Raw genomic sequence first — 17523 nt, forward strand, 5'->3', positions numbered from 1 at the left:
GGGTTCTGATTCCTGAGTTCTGCCTGGACCCTGCCTCACTAGTTCTGCTGCACCCACATTCCCACTGCAGTGTGGCCCCATTTCCTGGGCTCTGGTCCCATGCTCCGACCCCAGGGCCACCCAGACTCTTCCTCCCATCTGTCCAGGCTTGTGCTGGGTTCTGAGTGGGACCCCAGACAGGTCAGATGCTCCCAGGGCTGGGGCTAGATCTCTTTCTGCATCACGTGTGGATTAAAGTCTTGGAACCAAACGGTGGCCTTGACTGCAGCAAACCTCCCCAGATCCAGCCGCAGAGCAGTCAGAGGGCAAACGCTATTTCCCTTCCGCCGATACAGTCCCTTGTTCCATCCCCGTCCGTGCCGGCCAGGGCGGGTTACGCTCTGGGCTCAGCACCTGGCCCCAGAGCGTGTGCTGACAGCGGGGAGAGGGACCCCAGAGGTTCCACCCATGCTGAAGGGAGAACGCACAAGCATTGCGCGCAGTCCAGAGGAGGAATCAGAGACAGCCAGCCAGCGAGACTGGGGCCCAGCAAATCACACCCAGTGCCTGAGCTTCTGACCTTAGTGAGCCGCAGCCGGTCCCTTGTGGCCCCAAACCTCCCGCGTCGGACTGGGTTTGTCAGAGTCCCGCGTACCAGCGAGGGACAGCGACCCACCGGGGATACGCAGAACAGACCTGAACTCCTGCTTCACACGCCAGCTAACCCTTCTCTGACACACAAGCGACTAAGGCTGTAGCCTAGGAAATGTGGGCTCTATACCCGGCTCTGACACGGACCTGCTGTGAGACCTCGGGCAAGTCACGTCCCTGTGCTGTGCCTCAGTTTCCCCTCCCGTGTTTTGTCCTCGCTCTCTGCCTGTACAGCACCAAGCGCAATGGGGCCTGGGGGTGCTACCATTGCAGAAATAACAACATCATCCTCCCCACCCCAGCACAGCCACAGGCCACTGCTGCGTGGCCAGGGACCAGGGAGAAACCCCGCCCGTCCCTGGCTTTCTCCCTGGTCCCTGGCCACGCAGCAGTGGCCTGTGGCTCCGCTTCTCCCCCAGACTCATTCCGGGGGATTTACCACCACAGCCCCCTGGCTGAGCTCGGGGGGATCCTAGCCCCGGTGGAGTCAATGGAGATTATTACACCCTATGTTTTTAGGCCAGAATTTTCTCAGCACTCTGCACCTCTGCAAATCAGGGCAGCTGGAAACCCAAAGGCCCAGAATCAGCAGCCAGCACTGAAATCATGGCATGGACTGTGGTGTGGAGCCTCCGACCCCAGAGCACCCTGCAGCGTCTCTGGGGCAGAATGAAGGTCGATATTCCTGCAGGGCTTCCCAGGGGGGCATCACCTCCTGGCTCTTACCAATGCCTCTGTGCATGGAGCCGGCCTTGCCAGCTGCCACGTGCCCTGGACAGCAAACTCTCTCCTCACCCCTAGCTCTGTCTCCGCTCTCACTGCCCGGGCAGTGCTGCGCTGACTTTCCCCGGCATTGCACCTGCTGTCTCCACATTCCCAGCCGTGCCCGTATTCCTGCCCACGGTCCCAGCCACGCAGTCCCTCCAGCTGCCCCCGCGCTGCCAGCAGAGCTGGCTGGCTCAGCACCTGCCCTTCTGGGCACTCATTGCAGCTGAATGCAGCCCAGCCAAGGCCGGGATCCCTGCCCCCGGGCAGCTCCCCTCCCGAGACGCACTGGGTAGAGCCTGTCCCTGCACTGCCCAGGCCGCCTACCCCACCCTTCAATGCACCCTGCAGCCACATGGCCCCTCGGGAGAACAAGCCCCGCAGAAGGGAGCTGCCCTTGCTGTTGGCTGGGGAGCACCCGGAGATGGCGCGACAGTGGGTGGGTGCCTAGATCCTGTAGGGAGGCACGTGCCTCATTCCGAAGGACCCCAAGACTGCACACAACCGCCCTGCCCACGCCCCACCACTGACATGCAGCCACCTCTGGCAACTCACCAAGAATAAAACCACCCAACAGCCAGGATCCATTCCAGACGGGCAGGAGATGGCACACTCAGGCTGGCATTTACACAAACAGGGGATCAGGGCCAAGGCTACGATTTGGGAGACCCCAGGGAAAGGAGCAGCATTTGGTGGGAGTGGGGAGGGGCTGAGGATCCTGCAGCTGGCAGGGAATTGGGTGGCTGGGGCACCAGTCCCCGAGGCAGAGAATTTAGGACAAGTTGGGGCAAATTTAGGGCAAGGTTCATCTGTGCAGGTCAAAGTCCTGAAAGCAGGGAAGAGCCGGGCCTGGATTCCTGCTCGTTGGGAATGGACCCTGGGCACAGCCCCATCCCCTCCCGCACTGTCAGGCGGCAGTGCAATGCAAACCCGGCCCCGTGGGAGCTGCAGGTGGCACCTACCTCTCTCGCGGACGAAGTAGGCCAGGTACAGGTCGAGCTCCTTGACAGAGACGCTGATGTGGTGGGGCTGGACGCACAGGATGGGGTTGGTGCACTGGGCTGCCTTGACCAGCCGCTCCCCGTCCGTGCTCTCCAGCGGGATGCCCTTGAAGAGGATCACCATGACCAGGTCCAAGCGCCACACCTTGTCGGCCTGGCGCAGGCAGTCGATGCGCCGCATCTTGCCCTTCTGGTCGGGGTTGGAGAGGACGCAGCAGGAGGGCTTCTTGCCCGTGATGGAGAGCACAAAGTCCTCCCGGAACTCGGGCCGGATGTCCTTGCGTAGCTTGGCCAGCAGCCGGGACGCCCACTTCTGCTTGACCTCGGGCTTCTCGTTCAGCAGCTCGTCCTTCACAGCCCTCTCCTCATCCTTTGTCATCCTCTTCTCGTGCTTCTTGAAATACTTGCGCTTGCGGGCCTGCAGGTTGAACCAGGTGTAGGCAAAGGCCCGGACGTGGGGGAGCAGCGCCTCGATGAACGGATGGAACTCATCCTGCAGGAGCAAGCAGACAGACCTGGCCATCAGGACAGACGCACAGACAGGCAGGACCAAGTCCCTGGGCGCCGTGCACAGGGGGATTCTGCAGGGCCCATGGTTCTGTGGGAACACAGCGGAGTATTGGGGGGAGGTGCTGGGCATCAGGACTCCTGGGTTCTCTTCCCAGCTGTGGAAAAGGAGGGGAATCTGGCGGTTAGAGCTTGGGGACTGAGAGACAGGACTCCTGGGTTCTCTGACAGAACTGGGAATAGAACCCAAGAGTCCTGACTCCCAGCTTCCTACTATTCTAATCACTGGTCTCCATGGGGGACCTGGGACTCAGGGCTGCTGGATACAAGGGGAGTGGTGTCTAGTAGTTAGAGCGGGGCAGGCTGGGAGCCAGGACTCCTGGGAGGAGAGTGGTGTCTAGTGGCTAGAGTCGGGGGGTCTGGACTCCTGAGCTCTCTTCCCAGTGTGTGTGTCCTAGCAGGGCCAGGCTAGTCCCTGGGGGGCTGTGAAAAGGTAGGGGGTGGGGAGCAGAACTGGCACACCGGGGATCCCAGCCGGGGAATTTTGCTGCAGCCGTTCGATAAAGCGAATTATTGCATGATCATCGTCCTCCCTGTTTAATGGACACAAATGGGCGACCCCTGGCCAGGCCCGGCCTGCAGCGAGGGCATTGCCAGGGGGTTGGGGCATGTCCCCTGGGGTGGCGGGGTCGCCTGCTAGGAGCTCAGACCCTTTGCTGCCCCGCCTGGAGGTCCTCAGCCCCCCTTTGGGCCTGCTCCCGCCATGGGGCTGGGGGATCCCTCTGTCTTCTTTGGAGTCACTCCTGAGCTTACACTGGACTTAGGCCTGGGGAGTTTGGGGTGAGGAGAGTCTGGATCCCCCACACACACCACGGCCAGCAGAGTAGGAACCTGCGTTGGCAGGCGCTGTGGAGTGCGGGGCTGGGGCTGGATCATAAGCAGCCGGCGACTGTCGAGGCTCCAATTCCAGGTGTAATGGAGCTAATAGAGTGGGGAGGGTGCTGTAGCCACAGTAGTGAACCCCCGCCCCTTCCCTCTCGCCCCAATGGCCCAGCAATCCAGGCTCAGAATTCCCCAAGGCAGTGCCAGCTGCACGCCATCCTCCCATGAAACCTGTGCCCGGGGCCAGGCGAGGAAGAGCCGGCAGACTGTATTCTTGAGCCCCAATTGAATCAGATTCTGAGATCGGAGGCACCCAGGCTGGGTCTCTGTGCCCACCTCTTTGCCTGGGCATGAGTGCGAGCTTATGTGCCTGCATGCCAGGGAACATGTGCCAGCCCATGCACAGAGCCAAAGGGGTCTGGGCCCAGCATTCCCTTTCCCAGACCGCCACAGCAGGACCCCGCCTGACGCTGACCAGCGGCCGTGGGGCCAGCAGAACCATCGTGCCAAACGCAGCCCCATCCAGGGAACGCCCCAGATTCACCCCACTTCTGGCCCAGCCCCTGCTCCAGAGAGTGAGTCACGCTCTGACGGTCTTTTTCCACTTGGCTAGTGTTTCCCAGAGAGTCTGTCCAAGAAAGAAGCCAAGAAAAGCGCCTCCCCTCCGTACCCAATTTCCCCATTTCGTGGCTTGGGGGAAAGCTCATGTGGAAATGCCGGAAGGTGGTTACTAGGTGCTAGGACTCTTCCGCCGGTGCTGGGCAAAGGACCACCTGCCATTAAAAAACACCAAAGCCAGGTTCCCAGCCGCCTTTGCGTGTGTGCGAAGGAAGGAAAAATCCCCCCGATTTAGGCTGGAGATGAAACCCAAGAGGCAGCGGGTTCTTCGTGCCAGACCTCCCTGATATTTTGGGCGCACTCCCTGCTTTGAATATGGCTCAGATTAAGGATAATTGGGATTGCATCAGGAAAAAGCCCTGTGCGCCAAGCCCGCTCTGCTATGGCAGCAGTTCGGAAATGTTTTCCTTGAGTCGCTCTGCAGAGCAGAATCTCCGCTCAGCACGATCGCATGGCAGGAGGCTGCTAACCACAACCGGAGCTGCTCCTTCTCACTCGCTCGGGGGCCAGATCCTTCCCTCGCCGACCCAGCGTAAAGTGGGGGGGCTCGACTACAAGCAGCGGAGCTACGGTGGCATAAGAGAAGGCAAGGATCCGTCCCCGCGGCTCTTAAGAAAACACAAGAACTGTGAGAAGCAGCAGTTTTGCCCAAGAATTTGGAAAGCCGTTGAAAAATTATTTTTCTTTGGACTGTGGTTCTGCTCTGAAAAATGAGTGTTTGAAAAAAAACCCAGCCCTTTCCTCCCGTCACCCTCTGCCTTCGGGGGGTGTCCTGGGCCAGGGCTGCTGACCTGGGTGACTAACGCAGCTTTCCCAGCTTTGGATTCCCGCACAGCTACCCCAGCAAAGGGAGAGAGGGCCGGAGTCCGCTCCTCCTGGGGTGTCATCCACAGACCCTGCTGCCCACGGTCATGGCCACGAGAAACGGGGGTGTCCCAAGCAGGGGTGCTGGCTAGAAACCGTGTATTCAATGTTCGTTATAATTACCTGCCAGCAAATCGAGGGAAGTGATTATTCCCCTCTATTCAGCACTGGTGAGGCCACATCTGGAGTATTGTGTCCAGTTTTGGGCCCCCACTACAGAAGGGATGTGGACAAATTGGAGAGAGTCCAGTGGAGGGCAACGAAAATGATTAGGGGGCCGGGGCACATGACTTATGAGGAGAGGCTGAGGGAACTGGGATTGTTTAGTCTGCAGAAGAGAAGAATGAGGGGGGATTTGATAGCTGCTTTCAACTACCTGAAGGGGGGTTCCAAAGAGGATGGCTCTAGACTATTCTCAGTGGTAGCAGATGACAGAACGAGGAGCAATGGTCTGAAGTTGCAGTGGGGGAGGTCTAGGTTGGATATTAGGAAACACTCTTTCATTAGGAGGGTGGTGAAGCACTGGAATGGGTTACCTAGGGAGGTGGTGGAATCTCCCTCCTTAGAGGTTTTCAAGGTCAGGCTTGACAAAGCCCTGGCTGGGATGATTTAGTTGGGGGTTGGTCCTGCTTTGAGCAGGGGGTTGGGCTAGATGACCTCCTGAGGTCCCTTCCAACCCTGATATTCTATGATTCTCAGGTGGGGCGGCAGCCCCCCAGCGCCCCTCATTCCAGCCCCAGTCGTTCAATTGGAAGGCCACAGGGAGTCACCCAGGGCAGGAAGTGACCTGCAGGCCCTTCTGACCAGCAATGACTGGTTGGGGGGAAGCCCAGCTGGGCTTTCAGATCCCCGGCTGACCGTGCCAGGGGCGGGCAATAAAAAAAACAAATAAAAATTGAACCGGGAGCCAGGGCAGCAAGACCAAAAAAGTATCTTTTTAGCTGCAAGCCAAGTGCCTCGGTTCTGGAGCCACTGAAACAACGAACACAGAGCCACTCGGCCCGTCTCCTCCCAGGGTCGTGATGGGAGGAGGGACGGCGCAGGCCCAGGGGCAGGACCTAGGGTCCCGTCAGCACCGCAAGCCCAGGCTGCATCCCGCTCTGCACAGAGCTGGGGGCTGGGGGCTCGCTGACTGGGGACACCCCGGCGTGTGCGGCTGGTGAGAGGGGGAATCTGGGAAGCCAGTGGGGATAGTCCAGGGCTGCATGCGGATGGCCCGGTGCTGGGACAGAGCCTGTCTGAGCTGGGGTAGATCCCGCAGTCTCCAGGCCAAGCAACCTGCCCTAACCCCACAGCGTGATCAGGGACCAGGGACCCCCCAACCCTGGCTCACCCTGGCACTGGCCCCTCTGTGCCCAGGCCCAGAGGGCCCATCCCCCACACCCCTGCTGCAGATTCAGTTTCACTTTCAACCCCCCTGCCCCCGTCAAACCCCAGCAGCTCAGGGCGTCCCAGGACAGCGGCGCCTAGTGGCAGTGACCTGATGCCCCAACCATGCCCCATCGCCAGAGCTAGCTGGTGAGTGGCCAGACTGGCTGCCAGCTCAGGACGGTACCATCCATGCTGGCCCTCTGCCAGGGGCCCATCCAACCTGGGGCAGGCAGGAGGGTGGGGGCCTGAGGCCAAGCCCTGAGGGTGCTAGGGAAGCTGGGCCCAAGACTCTGGAGAGCTGCCCCCGTCGGGACGTCCCTGGTACCCCGCGGGAGTGTAGCTGCAAGAGGAGGGAGGCTCGGATCCCCGCTGGCCCCCAGCACCGCCAGGCTGCCGGCTTGATTGGCAGCAGCCGCTAAGCCCCGGCCGCCAGGCATGCAGCTTCCATCAGGGAAGAAGGTCAAGGCAAAGCATCAAACCACTGCCGTGCCCCCAGCCCGCCCGGGCCAATCCCGTCTCCAGCCAGTGGGCCGCATCCCAGAGCAGGCTCCTGGCGGGGCATCCCAGCACCAGATTGCTCCCCAGCCAGCCAAGTGGCTCCCCACGGAGCGTCCCTCAGGGAACGCCCCCTCCCGATGGTACAGCACCCCGGGCGCACCCCGCACCAGGGCACTCGCGGCTCTGAGGCAGGGAAGGAAAACGAACCAGGAACCCAATGGACAGGGGAGTGGAGGGGACTCGTGCTGCCAAGGGGAGCGCTGACTGGTACCTGCAGGACCCCTCTCCAAGCAAGGGCACCTCCTTACACACCCACTGTGGGCACCTCTCTTTACACACCCACCATGGGCACCTCTCCCAGCACAGACACTGCTTCTTACACACCCACCAAGGGTACTTCTTCTTACACACCCAGCATGGGCACCCCTCCTTACACACCCTCCATGATCACCTCTCCTTACACATCCACCATCAGCCCTTCTCTAAGCACGAGCACCTCTCCTCACACATCCACCATGGGCACCTCTCCTCACACATCCACCCCATGGGCAACTCTCCCAGCACAGACACTGCTTCTTACACACCCACCATGGGTACTTCTTCTTACATACCCAGCATGAGCACCTCTCCTTACACACCCAACACGGGCTCCGCTCCTTACATACCCACTGTGGGCACCTCTCCTTACACACTCAGAGGCATTCCTGCTCACACACAGGGCACCTCTGTTTGCAGCTGCGTTTCTCTACGCCAGGCTCGGAGGACGGAGCTTGTCCCGCTGACTGTCCAGCCTGGCAAAGGCTTGATTACTCCTAGGCCTCTTGGCCTAGTGGTGGTGGGGACGGGGTGTGTCTTGTGAAGACCGGGAGGGAGGCTGGAGGCCATGGGCTTGCCCTGCTCCTGCGGGATGGACACTGGGGGGTGCTGGGGAGCGGGTCTGAGCTCACCACATCCTCCCTGTGCTGCCCTGCTCTCTCCATAACCGTGTCCCCCCGGCAAGGCTGTGACCCCCCCATCCCAGGGCACTCCAAAATACAACTCCCTGGGGCTTTGGCAAGGGACTTTAGTTCTGGCGAGGCAGCCCTGGACCTGGTGCCCGGGGCTCACTGGCACAGCACTGCCAGCACTCCCCACAACCGGGACTTGGTCTGCAGGGGTCCCGGGAGCTCAGACTCCACGGCCCGTTTGATCCTTCAGGGCCCCGAGAAGGGGCCAGCTAGGGAAGTGGGCTTTGTGGGACCCCGCCATAGGAGGGAGCTGGACTGAGGCCCAGTGGTCTCGTTTCACATGCAGGCCACCACACCGCGCCCCCTGGGGACAGCAGCCGGGTACCGCGACCCAGCCCTGCCCCAGAGGCCCCATAGCTGGTTCCCAACCCCCTTGGGCAGCCAGTGCCCCTCTGCAGCATCAGGTCCGGGCGCTAACATAGGCACTGTGCTGCCCATCAGCTGACCCTGGGCCAAGCCAGGTGGGCGAGGGAGCTGTCCCATTGCCCCAGAGCGCAGGGGCACCCAGCCTCGCCCCAGACATGGCCTGGCCAGCTGGCAGCCGGGAGGGCTGGGAGGAGGTGGAGACAGCAACCCTCTCTGGCCTGGCAGCAGGGGCAGCCGAGGGTGAAGAGGGAGAGCTGCCTAGGCCATGCCCCGCGCTCTGGGCTGCCCCTCGCCTGCTCTCCAGCGCCCACTCTTGAGGGCTGAAGGAGTAGCAGAGATGGGCTCCGGAGGGGACCACCCCCCACTTTGCTCTGCAGATGGCAGGTCGCTGTGATGACCGTCTTGGGGCGGGGAACAGGTGGGGGAGGGAGGGGACACCCTGGGGAAAAGCAATGGGAGAGTATGGTGCACATTACAGGGAGGAACCGTTGGGCAATGCAGGCAGGGGCAGCCCAGAGAGCGGGCTTTCCATGCCCCTCAACCCTGCCCTGTAACCCCCGTTAATCCAGTCCTTAGAACCCCCCTGCCCTGGGCTCCCCCCACAGCTCTGCTGGTGCCCCTCACTCCCGACCCGCAGCCCCCTGCTGTTCAAGCCTTCCCCCCACCCCCCGCCGGTGCCCCTCACTCCCGACCTGCAGCCCCCTGCTATCCCAGCTCTGGGCTCCCCCCTGCCCCAGCTCTGTCAATATATCTTGACCCTGAAGATCTGATACAAGCCCCAGGCCTGGCCCCTCCTGCTCCAACACACAAAGATTTTCTTTTTTCACTGTGAACAAACTCCTTCCGGGGATCCCGCCAAGTCCCAGCAAAATCCCAAACAGGGCATCAGCGCTGCAGAGGTGACAGCTCCATCCTGCTCCAGCGCCCTGAGTGCTATTTCTCATACAGCAGCGCTCAGGGGCCCAATCAGGATCGGGGCCCCATCCACAAAACCCATGGGAATGCTGGAAGAAACTGCCCCTGCCTAGAGGAGTTTCCTTCGAACTCCCCCATCGCCGCAGTTCTGGGGCCCAGTATACACTGGCCCTTGTTCCATCAGGGCGCCCTATTGCTTACAGGAAGGGTCCCAGCTCCAGCTTCTGCTGCATTCTCTGTTCATGGGGCTGCTGCTGACCCCCCCTCCCCCCAATCCTGTTCCATTGGTGACTGGTCCAGGGAAGAAGCCCCGTGGCCCCAAAAGGCTGATTTCTGCGCTGGGATTAAGCAGGGATCTGGGATGAACCGAAAGCTGGGGCAGCGCCTGAAATCCGATCAGCCACTCCGACAACTTTCCCTCCCCTCCCGGATTATCTCCGCTGCACAAAGATGTCACATATAGTTAATCTGCCTTAGTGGCCAGGCCGGACAAGGGACCAATTCATGTGCCGTAAATACAGATGTTCCGGGGGGAAGCGCAAACTACTGGGCAGGCGCCGTGATTGGGCTAAGATGGCCTTATCCTGTGGGGCTGGGCTGTGTGACGACCCAGGGGGTGGTTAAAATTCCCAAGCAAACCCAGGCTCCTCGGGAGAGGAAGGGGTACGGACAGCTTGGTTTGGTACAGTAGTTAGGGAGATAAAAAGTGGAGTTAAGATATTATTGTTATTATTTGTATCCCTGTCGTGTTTAGCAGCCCCAGTCCTGGCCCAGGCCCGCATTGCGCTAGGTGCTGTACATTATCTATTAGGTGTATTATGGTAGTGCCTAGAGCCCCAGCCATGGCCCAGGCCTGCACTGCGCTAGGCATCGTACAAAGATTGAATAGAAAGACAGTCCCTGCCCCAAAGAGTTCACATATGGGCAAGAGAGACGGACAGACAGGGATGGTTTGGGCCATGCATTGTGGGGCTCCTCAGACGCAGTGCAGAAGAGAACAGAGAGAAAGGCGGGCATTGGTAGGGGAGACAGGAGCCCTGGATCTATTCCTGGCTCTGCTACTGACCTGCTGGATGAGCCTGGGCACAACCCTTCCCCCCTCAGTGCCACAGTTTCCCCTCCTATCTTTGTCTGTCCTCTCTAGCTGGACCGTGAGCTCTCTGGGGCAGGGCTGTCTCTCACTGTGTCTGTGCTGCGCCCAGCACAGCAGGGCCCCATCTTGTCAAGGCCTCTAGGTCTGAGTGTAACAGACAGCCCAGTCCAGCCATGCTGCTCTGTGCCAGCAAACACCAAACTCAGCCCCAAGAGCCTGCTCTGCCGAGCTTGCCCCCTCTCCCAGCAGAAGGACAGCTCTGAGCCCAGCCAGCTCCACCAATGATTGCCTTGTCTCTCTTTAGACCTGAACAATCACAGCATGAGCTTCAGGCGAGAACACACCAATGCCTGGCCCCCACGGCCCATCCCCCCACCTCCCAGCCAGGACTTCACAGCTGGGACCTACTGCTAGCTGGATCCTCCTCAAGAGCCGAAAGAGAACTCAGCACCTCCTGCTCAAAAAACACAGCTCCCCGAGCCATGCCACTTGAGCTAAAGGATGATCTCGGGCACCAGACACCAGTATAGGGCATATGGCACACGCTGAGCACTGCTGGCTCCGTCCAGTAGGGGGCAGCGATGCACAAACACACCCACCCTAGCCAGTGCATTACAGCGCCAAACAATTGGGGACCGGAGAATAGGTCGGGCCACCCTGTGCCTCGAACCCAAACTGGCCCCTTCCTGAGGTTCAGCAAAAGTTTGGTTCACTTTGCCTGTGTTGGTTTTCATTTGCGCTGCTGAGTTTCTGCTGGGCTTGGAGGCAGCCGTGCTGAAATACCACAGAAAGGCTGTTCTCGTGGCATTTCCGGCCAGGAATCTGGCAGGAGATCCTGTCCTTGGGCCATGTCCAACCCCGTTTTATAGAGCCCTCGAGATCTGGGGAAACAGACCAGCTTGCAGGGTGCTGCTTTTGTAGAAACGGGGCCCAATCCTGCTCCTGCTGCTGTTTGACTTCAGTGGGAACAGAATTCGCCTTTGTTTTTTAACTCTTTTGTGGCCTTTTCCAGCCAGAGATTTCAGAGCCCTGCCCAGACAGACCAAAGCCACCACATTCCTGCTAGGGAGGGAAGCGTCTTCCATGAGTTACAGATGGGGAAACCGAGGCAAAGGGACTTACATAAGGACACACAGTGAGTCAGTTGCGAAGCCTGGATTAGAACTCGGGTGCTCCTGGCACCTTGCCCTGTGCTGGGCCCACTAGCCTGCGTTGCCCAAAGCAGTTCTCTTCATGGTTCGAGGTTCAACCGTCACCACGTTACCTCACTCAAGAGATTCCCCTCCCCACCCTCTCCCCAGCACCCGCGGAGTAACGGCCTGCTGGCACGGTGGGAGCAAAGGAGGCGAGCCGCTAACCTGCTTCCTCTCCCATCACCTAGGGGAGAGAAAGAACCTGGAACTCTAGAATGCAGGATCTCAACTCTGTTCTGGGTGAGAGCCCGCGAGGTTCGGGATGGGAGGGCACGGGGCTGGCGTTCAGGACGGGGAGGGCACAGGGCTGGCGTTCGGGATGGGAGGGCACGGGGCTGGCGTTCGGGACGGGGAAGGCACAGGGCTGGCGTTCAGGACGGGGAGGGCACGGGGCTGGCGTTCAGGATGGGGAGGGCACGGGGCTGGCGTTCGGGACGGGGAAGGCACGGGGCTGGCGTTCGGGACAGGGAAGGCACAGGGCTGGCGTTCGGGACAGGGAGGGCATGGGGCTGGCGTTTGGGATGGGGAGAGCACGGGGCTGGCGTTCGGGATGGGGAGGGCATGGGGCTGGCGTTTGGGATGGGGAGGGCACGGGGCTGGCATTCGGGCAGCTACGGTGCTGCCAACCCTACATGTTCAAAAATCATGGTTCAAAAACTCACAAGCTTGGCTTAGAAAATCGCAATTCGGTTCAATAACCGACAGTGGGTTCTCTTTATTCATAGCTTCCCAGGCCAGAAGGCACCCCTATGAGCAGCCAGCCTGCCCTCCTGGATAACACAGGCTGGAAAATCTGCCTTGAAATCACTCTGGTTTGAACTAGAGCAGATCTGTTAGCAAGGCACTGAATCCTGACCATAAGATTGCCAGTGATGGAGAGAATCCACTTTTCATTGACTTGTTTTCTGAGCCCTTTGTGGGTCTCATTTTCCAGCTTTTCTCCCCAACCCCAAGGGCCAGATATTTATTTCTTTCAGTCCAGAAACACTGAGATTCTCACCTGAATCCCATGACTCCTGGAGCTGGGGATGGCAAATCTGGGGAGAGCATCCCTCTGGAGTGGGCCCTGGACCCCTGCCCTCGCTCATGCCCCAGCCACTGGCCCTGGTGCTGGGTTGTTTTGTCTCTGGATGAGGGAAGGAGATGCACCCTTGCTGCAGGAGTCCTGTAGGGTGTGGGGAGACCCCAGGCTACCTGATGGCAGTCCAGCCCCAGCAATGGCTTATTTTGCTAATGGCTGCTGAGCCCCTTCGGCAGCCAGGCAACCACCTCAAAACTGCTGCAGTTTCCATGCTCCCCACCCCAGTCACAGATCACTGGGGCCCAGGGAGAAGCAGGCAAAATTGCCTCCCATCCCCAGCTTGCCAGCCTAGAGTCCACTTCCAGAGGGCAGCACCCGGGGGCCTGATCAGCACCTAGATCTGAGGGCCCCCAAGGTGAGGAGGGGCTGAAATCCACTTGTGAGCTCTGTTCTCTTAGGAGAGGACAGCCCTGAGGTCTCTCACCCTTAGCACCCCTATAGGTCTGACCCCATTATGCCAACTTCAGGCCAGATTAGCACGCTGGGTGCTGCCAAGCTTGTCTCAAAACCGAGCCCTTCACTGGGGACTGAGCTCGCGCTGATCCTGGGCACAGAGCGCTTGAAAACCTGGCCCACAATGTCCACAGCCTTAGATCAGCAGAAAGAGGCTAGGTCCATCCATGGCTATTAGCCAAGCTGGCCAGGAGCACACCACCACACTCCGGGTGTCCCTGAACCTCTGACTGCCAGGTGCGGGGACTGGATGGCAGGGGATGGATCACCGGCTAATTGCCCTGGTCTGTTCACTCCCTCCGAAGCACCTGGCACTGGCCCCTGTTGGAAGGCAGGATACTGGGCTGGATGGACCATGATCTGACCCGTGCTTATGTCTCCCTCAACCACCGGTGCTCTCTGCCAGCCGCCCCATTCCCTGCGTGACTCAGAACTTTCCCGCAGCCTTGGCCGTGGGAATCTCCTGGCACCGTCTGACCCAGGCTCCAGCCTCAGAGAGGTGGGCGCTGGAGTCAGCTGTCGGGTCCCAGGAGGGCCAGCGCTGAAGAGAAGCGGACAATAATCTGGCCAGTGTTAAATCACTGATTTAGTAGCCAAGGGCTTTCTCCAGAACAGCAACGTTCAGCTCTGGATTTCCAGAGTTCAGAGCTGGAGGTTAGTTCAGGCCTGTTATACAGCAGGGTGACAGCAGCAGGCCGTGCAGCCTGCTGGTTAGAGCACAGGGCTGGGAGCCCGGAGGAAATTCTCAGCTCAGACACTGACTTAGTGTGAGACTTGGGGTGAGCCTGTAGGACGCTGCTGATTCTCTTCCCCCCCGCCGCTGTTTGAAAGCACGTGGAGATCTCAGGATATCATCATTCGCACAATCTGCTTCCCACCCTGGTTCAGATCCCAGTCGCATGAGCCAACCCTCTGACACATGATGACCAGAAATGGCTTCTGCTGATACGCAATCCTGAGAAAGGTTCAATCCTGATACGAAGCCAGGCACAAACCATTGTAAAGTCCATCCTCAGAGGATGTTACAGCACCTGGAACAAAGCACTGAGCCCCTGAAATCCACATGCGCTTGCCAGGCTCTGCCACTGCGACGTATTTGAATCCATTTTACGATAATTGATTATGGGGGAGGAAATCGATTGCTGCTCATCATTTACTAATTATTAATCAAAGGTTACTTGTAATTCTTGCCACTTATCCAGCCCCTTTCAGCCACAGATCTCAAAGCACCTTGCAAATATTAATCAGCTTTTTTCAGCATCCTTAGGAGGCAGCGGAGTTGTATTATAAACAGGGAAACTGAGGCACTGAGAAGTTAAGCGAGCCAGGCCAAGACTGCATAGCAAGTCGGTGGCAGACTCAGGAATAGAACCCAGGTGTCCTGGCCTCTGCGCACTAGGCCACGCTACAGGGATAAAGAGCTTTCCAAATACGAGAGGAAGGCAGAATGGGTTGGGTTAGGAGGAACTGGTGCCAATGTGAAATGAAGAAGGATGCACCGCAGAACAGAACAGGCATTGCCCCTTCCTCCGCCTGTCAATTCCCGTTGGCTGGGCCCGAGGGACCGTCCGTGACAGCTGCCCAAGGGCTGCTGGGAGCTGTGGTCCATCCGGCCCTGCACACACCGGCACCCAGCCTGGCCTTTGGCTCCCACCTCCCCAAGGGGCTGGGAAGCTGCTCACAGGGACGGGGATGCGGACAAGGCCCCCGCATGGCTTTGTGACAAAGGCACCAGCCAGGGACCCCACGGGGCGTGGGGGGGGTCCAATTCCCAGTGCGGCCAAAGGCTCCCAGTGGGACCAGGGCGAGTCACGGACTGTCTCTCGGTTCCCCCTCCGCAAGGAGAGTCAGTTAGAACTGAGAGCGCTGGCTGGGCGGGGTAGGGCACAGAGGAAGGATGGTGTGATGGTTGGGATACTAGGCTAGGACTGGGGAGACCTGGGTTCAAGTCCCTGATCTGCTATAGGGCCCTTTGGGCAAGTCACTTGGCTTCTCTGGCCCTCAGTTTCTCACCTGTACTGTGGGGATCCCAGCCCTGCCATGGGGGGAGTGAAGATTAAATACAGATGCTGAGGTGGGAGAGATAAGTACCTAAGATACATTGAGTCCGTGGGGTTGTACTGTGCTGAGCCGATGGGACCGCTAGGGGCGACTCCGGTAACCACACAAACCAGCGTCTGGCCATGGCTGCTGCAGCTGGGCCCGTGTGGGGAGGAGGAGGGAGCCCGGTGCTTTGGGTCACACCACAGAGTCCCTGGGTTTGGACCTGTGGTCCTTGAATGCAGCAGCCTCCTGCTCTGTGAGCTTTGCCCTGATCACAGGGCTGGTCACGGAGAGGGACCTTTCACCTGCCCAGAGGCTCTGCTGGGATCTATGGGGTTGGGGGGCCTTGGCCCCTCCCCTGCACCCTACAGGCCTGAGCCCTGCCCAGGAGAGCAGCAGGTGCTAGCCCGGCTCCTCAGCCTCAGGACAAATAGGAGCAATTAGCCCTTCCCCCGGCTCCCTCTTGCTGGCAGCCTCAGCAGAGAGGACAAGGGACAAAGGGGCCTCCAAGTCTGAGCGTCCCCCTAGGACACCGGGAGGCAAAACGGGGCCATGGGCTGCAGGGCTGCAGGGTCAGCTCCTGGCACTAGTGCAATCTGAGCGGGCAGAGCAGGGCATCAGACTCCACCCGGGCCGGGCAGTCAGCCTGGCACGGACGCTGCCCAGCCTGCACCTCCCCTGTGGGGAGAGGCTCCCGGGCGGAGAAGCCAGCAGCTTTCTCAGGCTTGTTCTGGGCTGTGATCTCCGCTGGCTGGATTGCGCACAGGACCCCAGCTCAGCAGCTGTCACTGAATGCTGCGTCCCTGACAGCTTAGAAATCAACCAGATGAACAGGGCAAAATGCACCTCCCGGCCTCCCCCCGTCCGGGCTCAAGGGGCGACCGAGGGCACCGGAACAGCAGTCACCCGCTCTAGCTGAGCAGGGATCACTCAACTGCAGCTGCCTCTGGGGTGCAACATGTAGTATCAGCTGCCGCATAACTGCTCAGGTCAGTGCAGCGAAACCTCTGGTGAGCAGAAGGCAAGCGGAAGGCGGTAGCCCAGGGGCTCTCAAACTTTTGTAGTGGTGACCCCTTTCACGCAGCAAGCCTCGGAAGGCAACCCCCCCTTATAAATTAAAAACACTTTTAAAAATATTTAACAGCATTATAAATGCTGGAGGTGAAGCGGGGTTGGGGTGGCGGCTGACAGCTCGCGACCCCCAGGGAATAACCTCGTGACCCCCTGAGGGGTCACAACCCCCAGTTTGAGAACCCCTGGGCTAGCACCAGCCGCAATGGCCTGGGGTTGGGGTTTCATCCACTACAGTAAAGGGGTCTCAAAATGCAGGGGTCTATGTGAGGTAGTGGGAAGTGGGCCTGGCTGCCATGGCTACGGGGTGCCAACGGGTACCAGCTACAGCGCAGACGGGGCCACGGCTGCCATGGCGACGGGGTGCCACGGCTGAATTAGCTACAGTTTACCTGCAGCTTTGCACATATCCCTGGGTCTTATCCCCGCTGTCATGCAGGGCCCGATCCTGAGAGGTCTCTGGCAGCTCCTGGTGCCCAGAGCCTCTAAGACTCAGGCCCCTACTCAGTGCATGTGAGGGCAGATGATTCATCAGTGCTACTAATTTGGACTGTGGTCGTACTCAGCAGCCCCAGCCACAGCCCAGCCCCCACCGCGATAAGCGCTGTACAGACGAAGATCAAACACAGCCCCACCCCGACCCTGCCCAGCCCCCACCGCGCTAGCTGCTGTACAGATGCAGAGCAGACACAGTCCCCGCCCCGACCCCACCATGCTAGGCGCTGTACAGCCGCAGAGCAAACACAGTCCCTGCCTTGACCCCGCCCAGCCCCCACCACGCTAGGGGCTGTATAGACACAGAGCAAACACAGTCCCTGCCTTGACCCTGCCCAGCCCCCACCGCGCTAGGCGCTGTACAGCCGCAGAGCAAACACAGTCCCTGCCTTGACCCCGCCCAGCCCCCACCACGCTAGGGGCTGTATAGACACAGAGCAAACACAGTCCCTGCCCTGACCCTGCCCAGCCCCCACCGCGCTAGGAGCTGTACAGCCGCAGAGCAAACACTGTCCCTGCCCCGACCCCGCCCAGCCCCCACCACGCCAGGTGCAATGAAAAGACAGTGCCTGCTCCAAGCACTTTGCCATCTGATCTCAATGTATGAAAGGCAGGTCTCTGGACTCCTCCCTAGTGCTTGGGAGTGTGCTAGGCTGTCACATCAGAGCCA

At 59.8% G+C, this 17523-nt stretch overlaps 1 protein-coding gene across 4 annotated transcripts in view; it reads right to left on the reverse strand.

Moving 5' to 3' along the window:
* The window catches only part of NFIC (nuclear factor I C), a 155456-nt gene that overhangs the window by 104537 nt on the left and 33396 nt on the right, over nucleotides 1-17523 (reverse strand). For all 4 annotated transcript variants that reach the window (XM_074939480.1, XM_074939479.1, XM_074939478.1 and 1 more), the window contains exon 2: nucleotides 2358-2889. In XM_074939480.1, the coding sequence (XP_074795581.1) occupies nucleotides 2358-2889 (532 nt within the window). The remainder of the gene's footprint in view (nucleotides 1-2357; nucleotides 2890-17523) is intronic.

The sequence above is a fragment of the Natator depressus genome, chromosome 25, assembly GCF_965152275.1.
Source record: "Natator depressus isolate rNatDep1 chromosome 25, rNatDep2.hap1, whole genome shotgun sequence".
Lineage (NCBI taxonomy): Eukaryota > Metazoa > Chordata > Testudines > Cheloniidae > Natator > Natator depressus.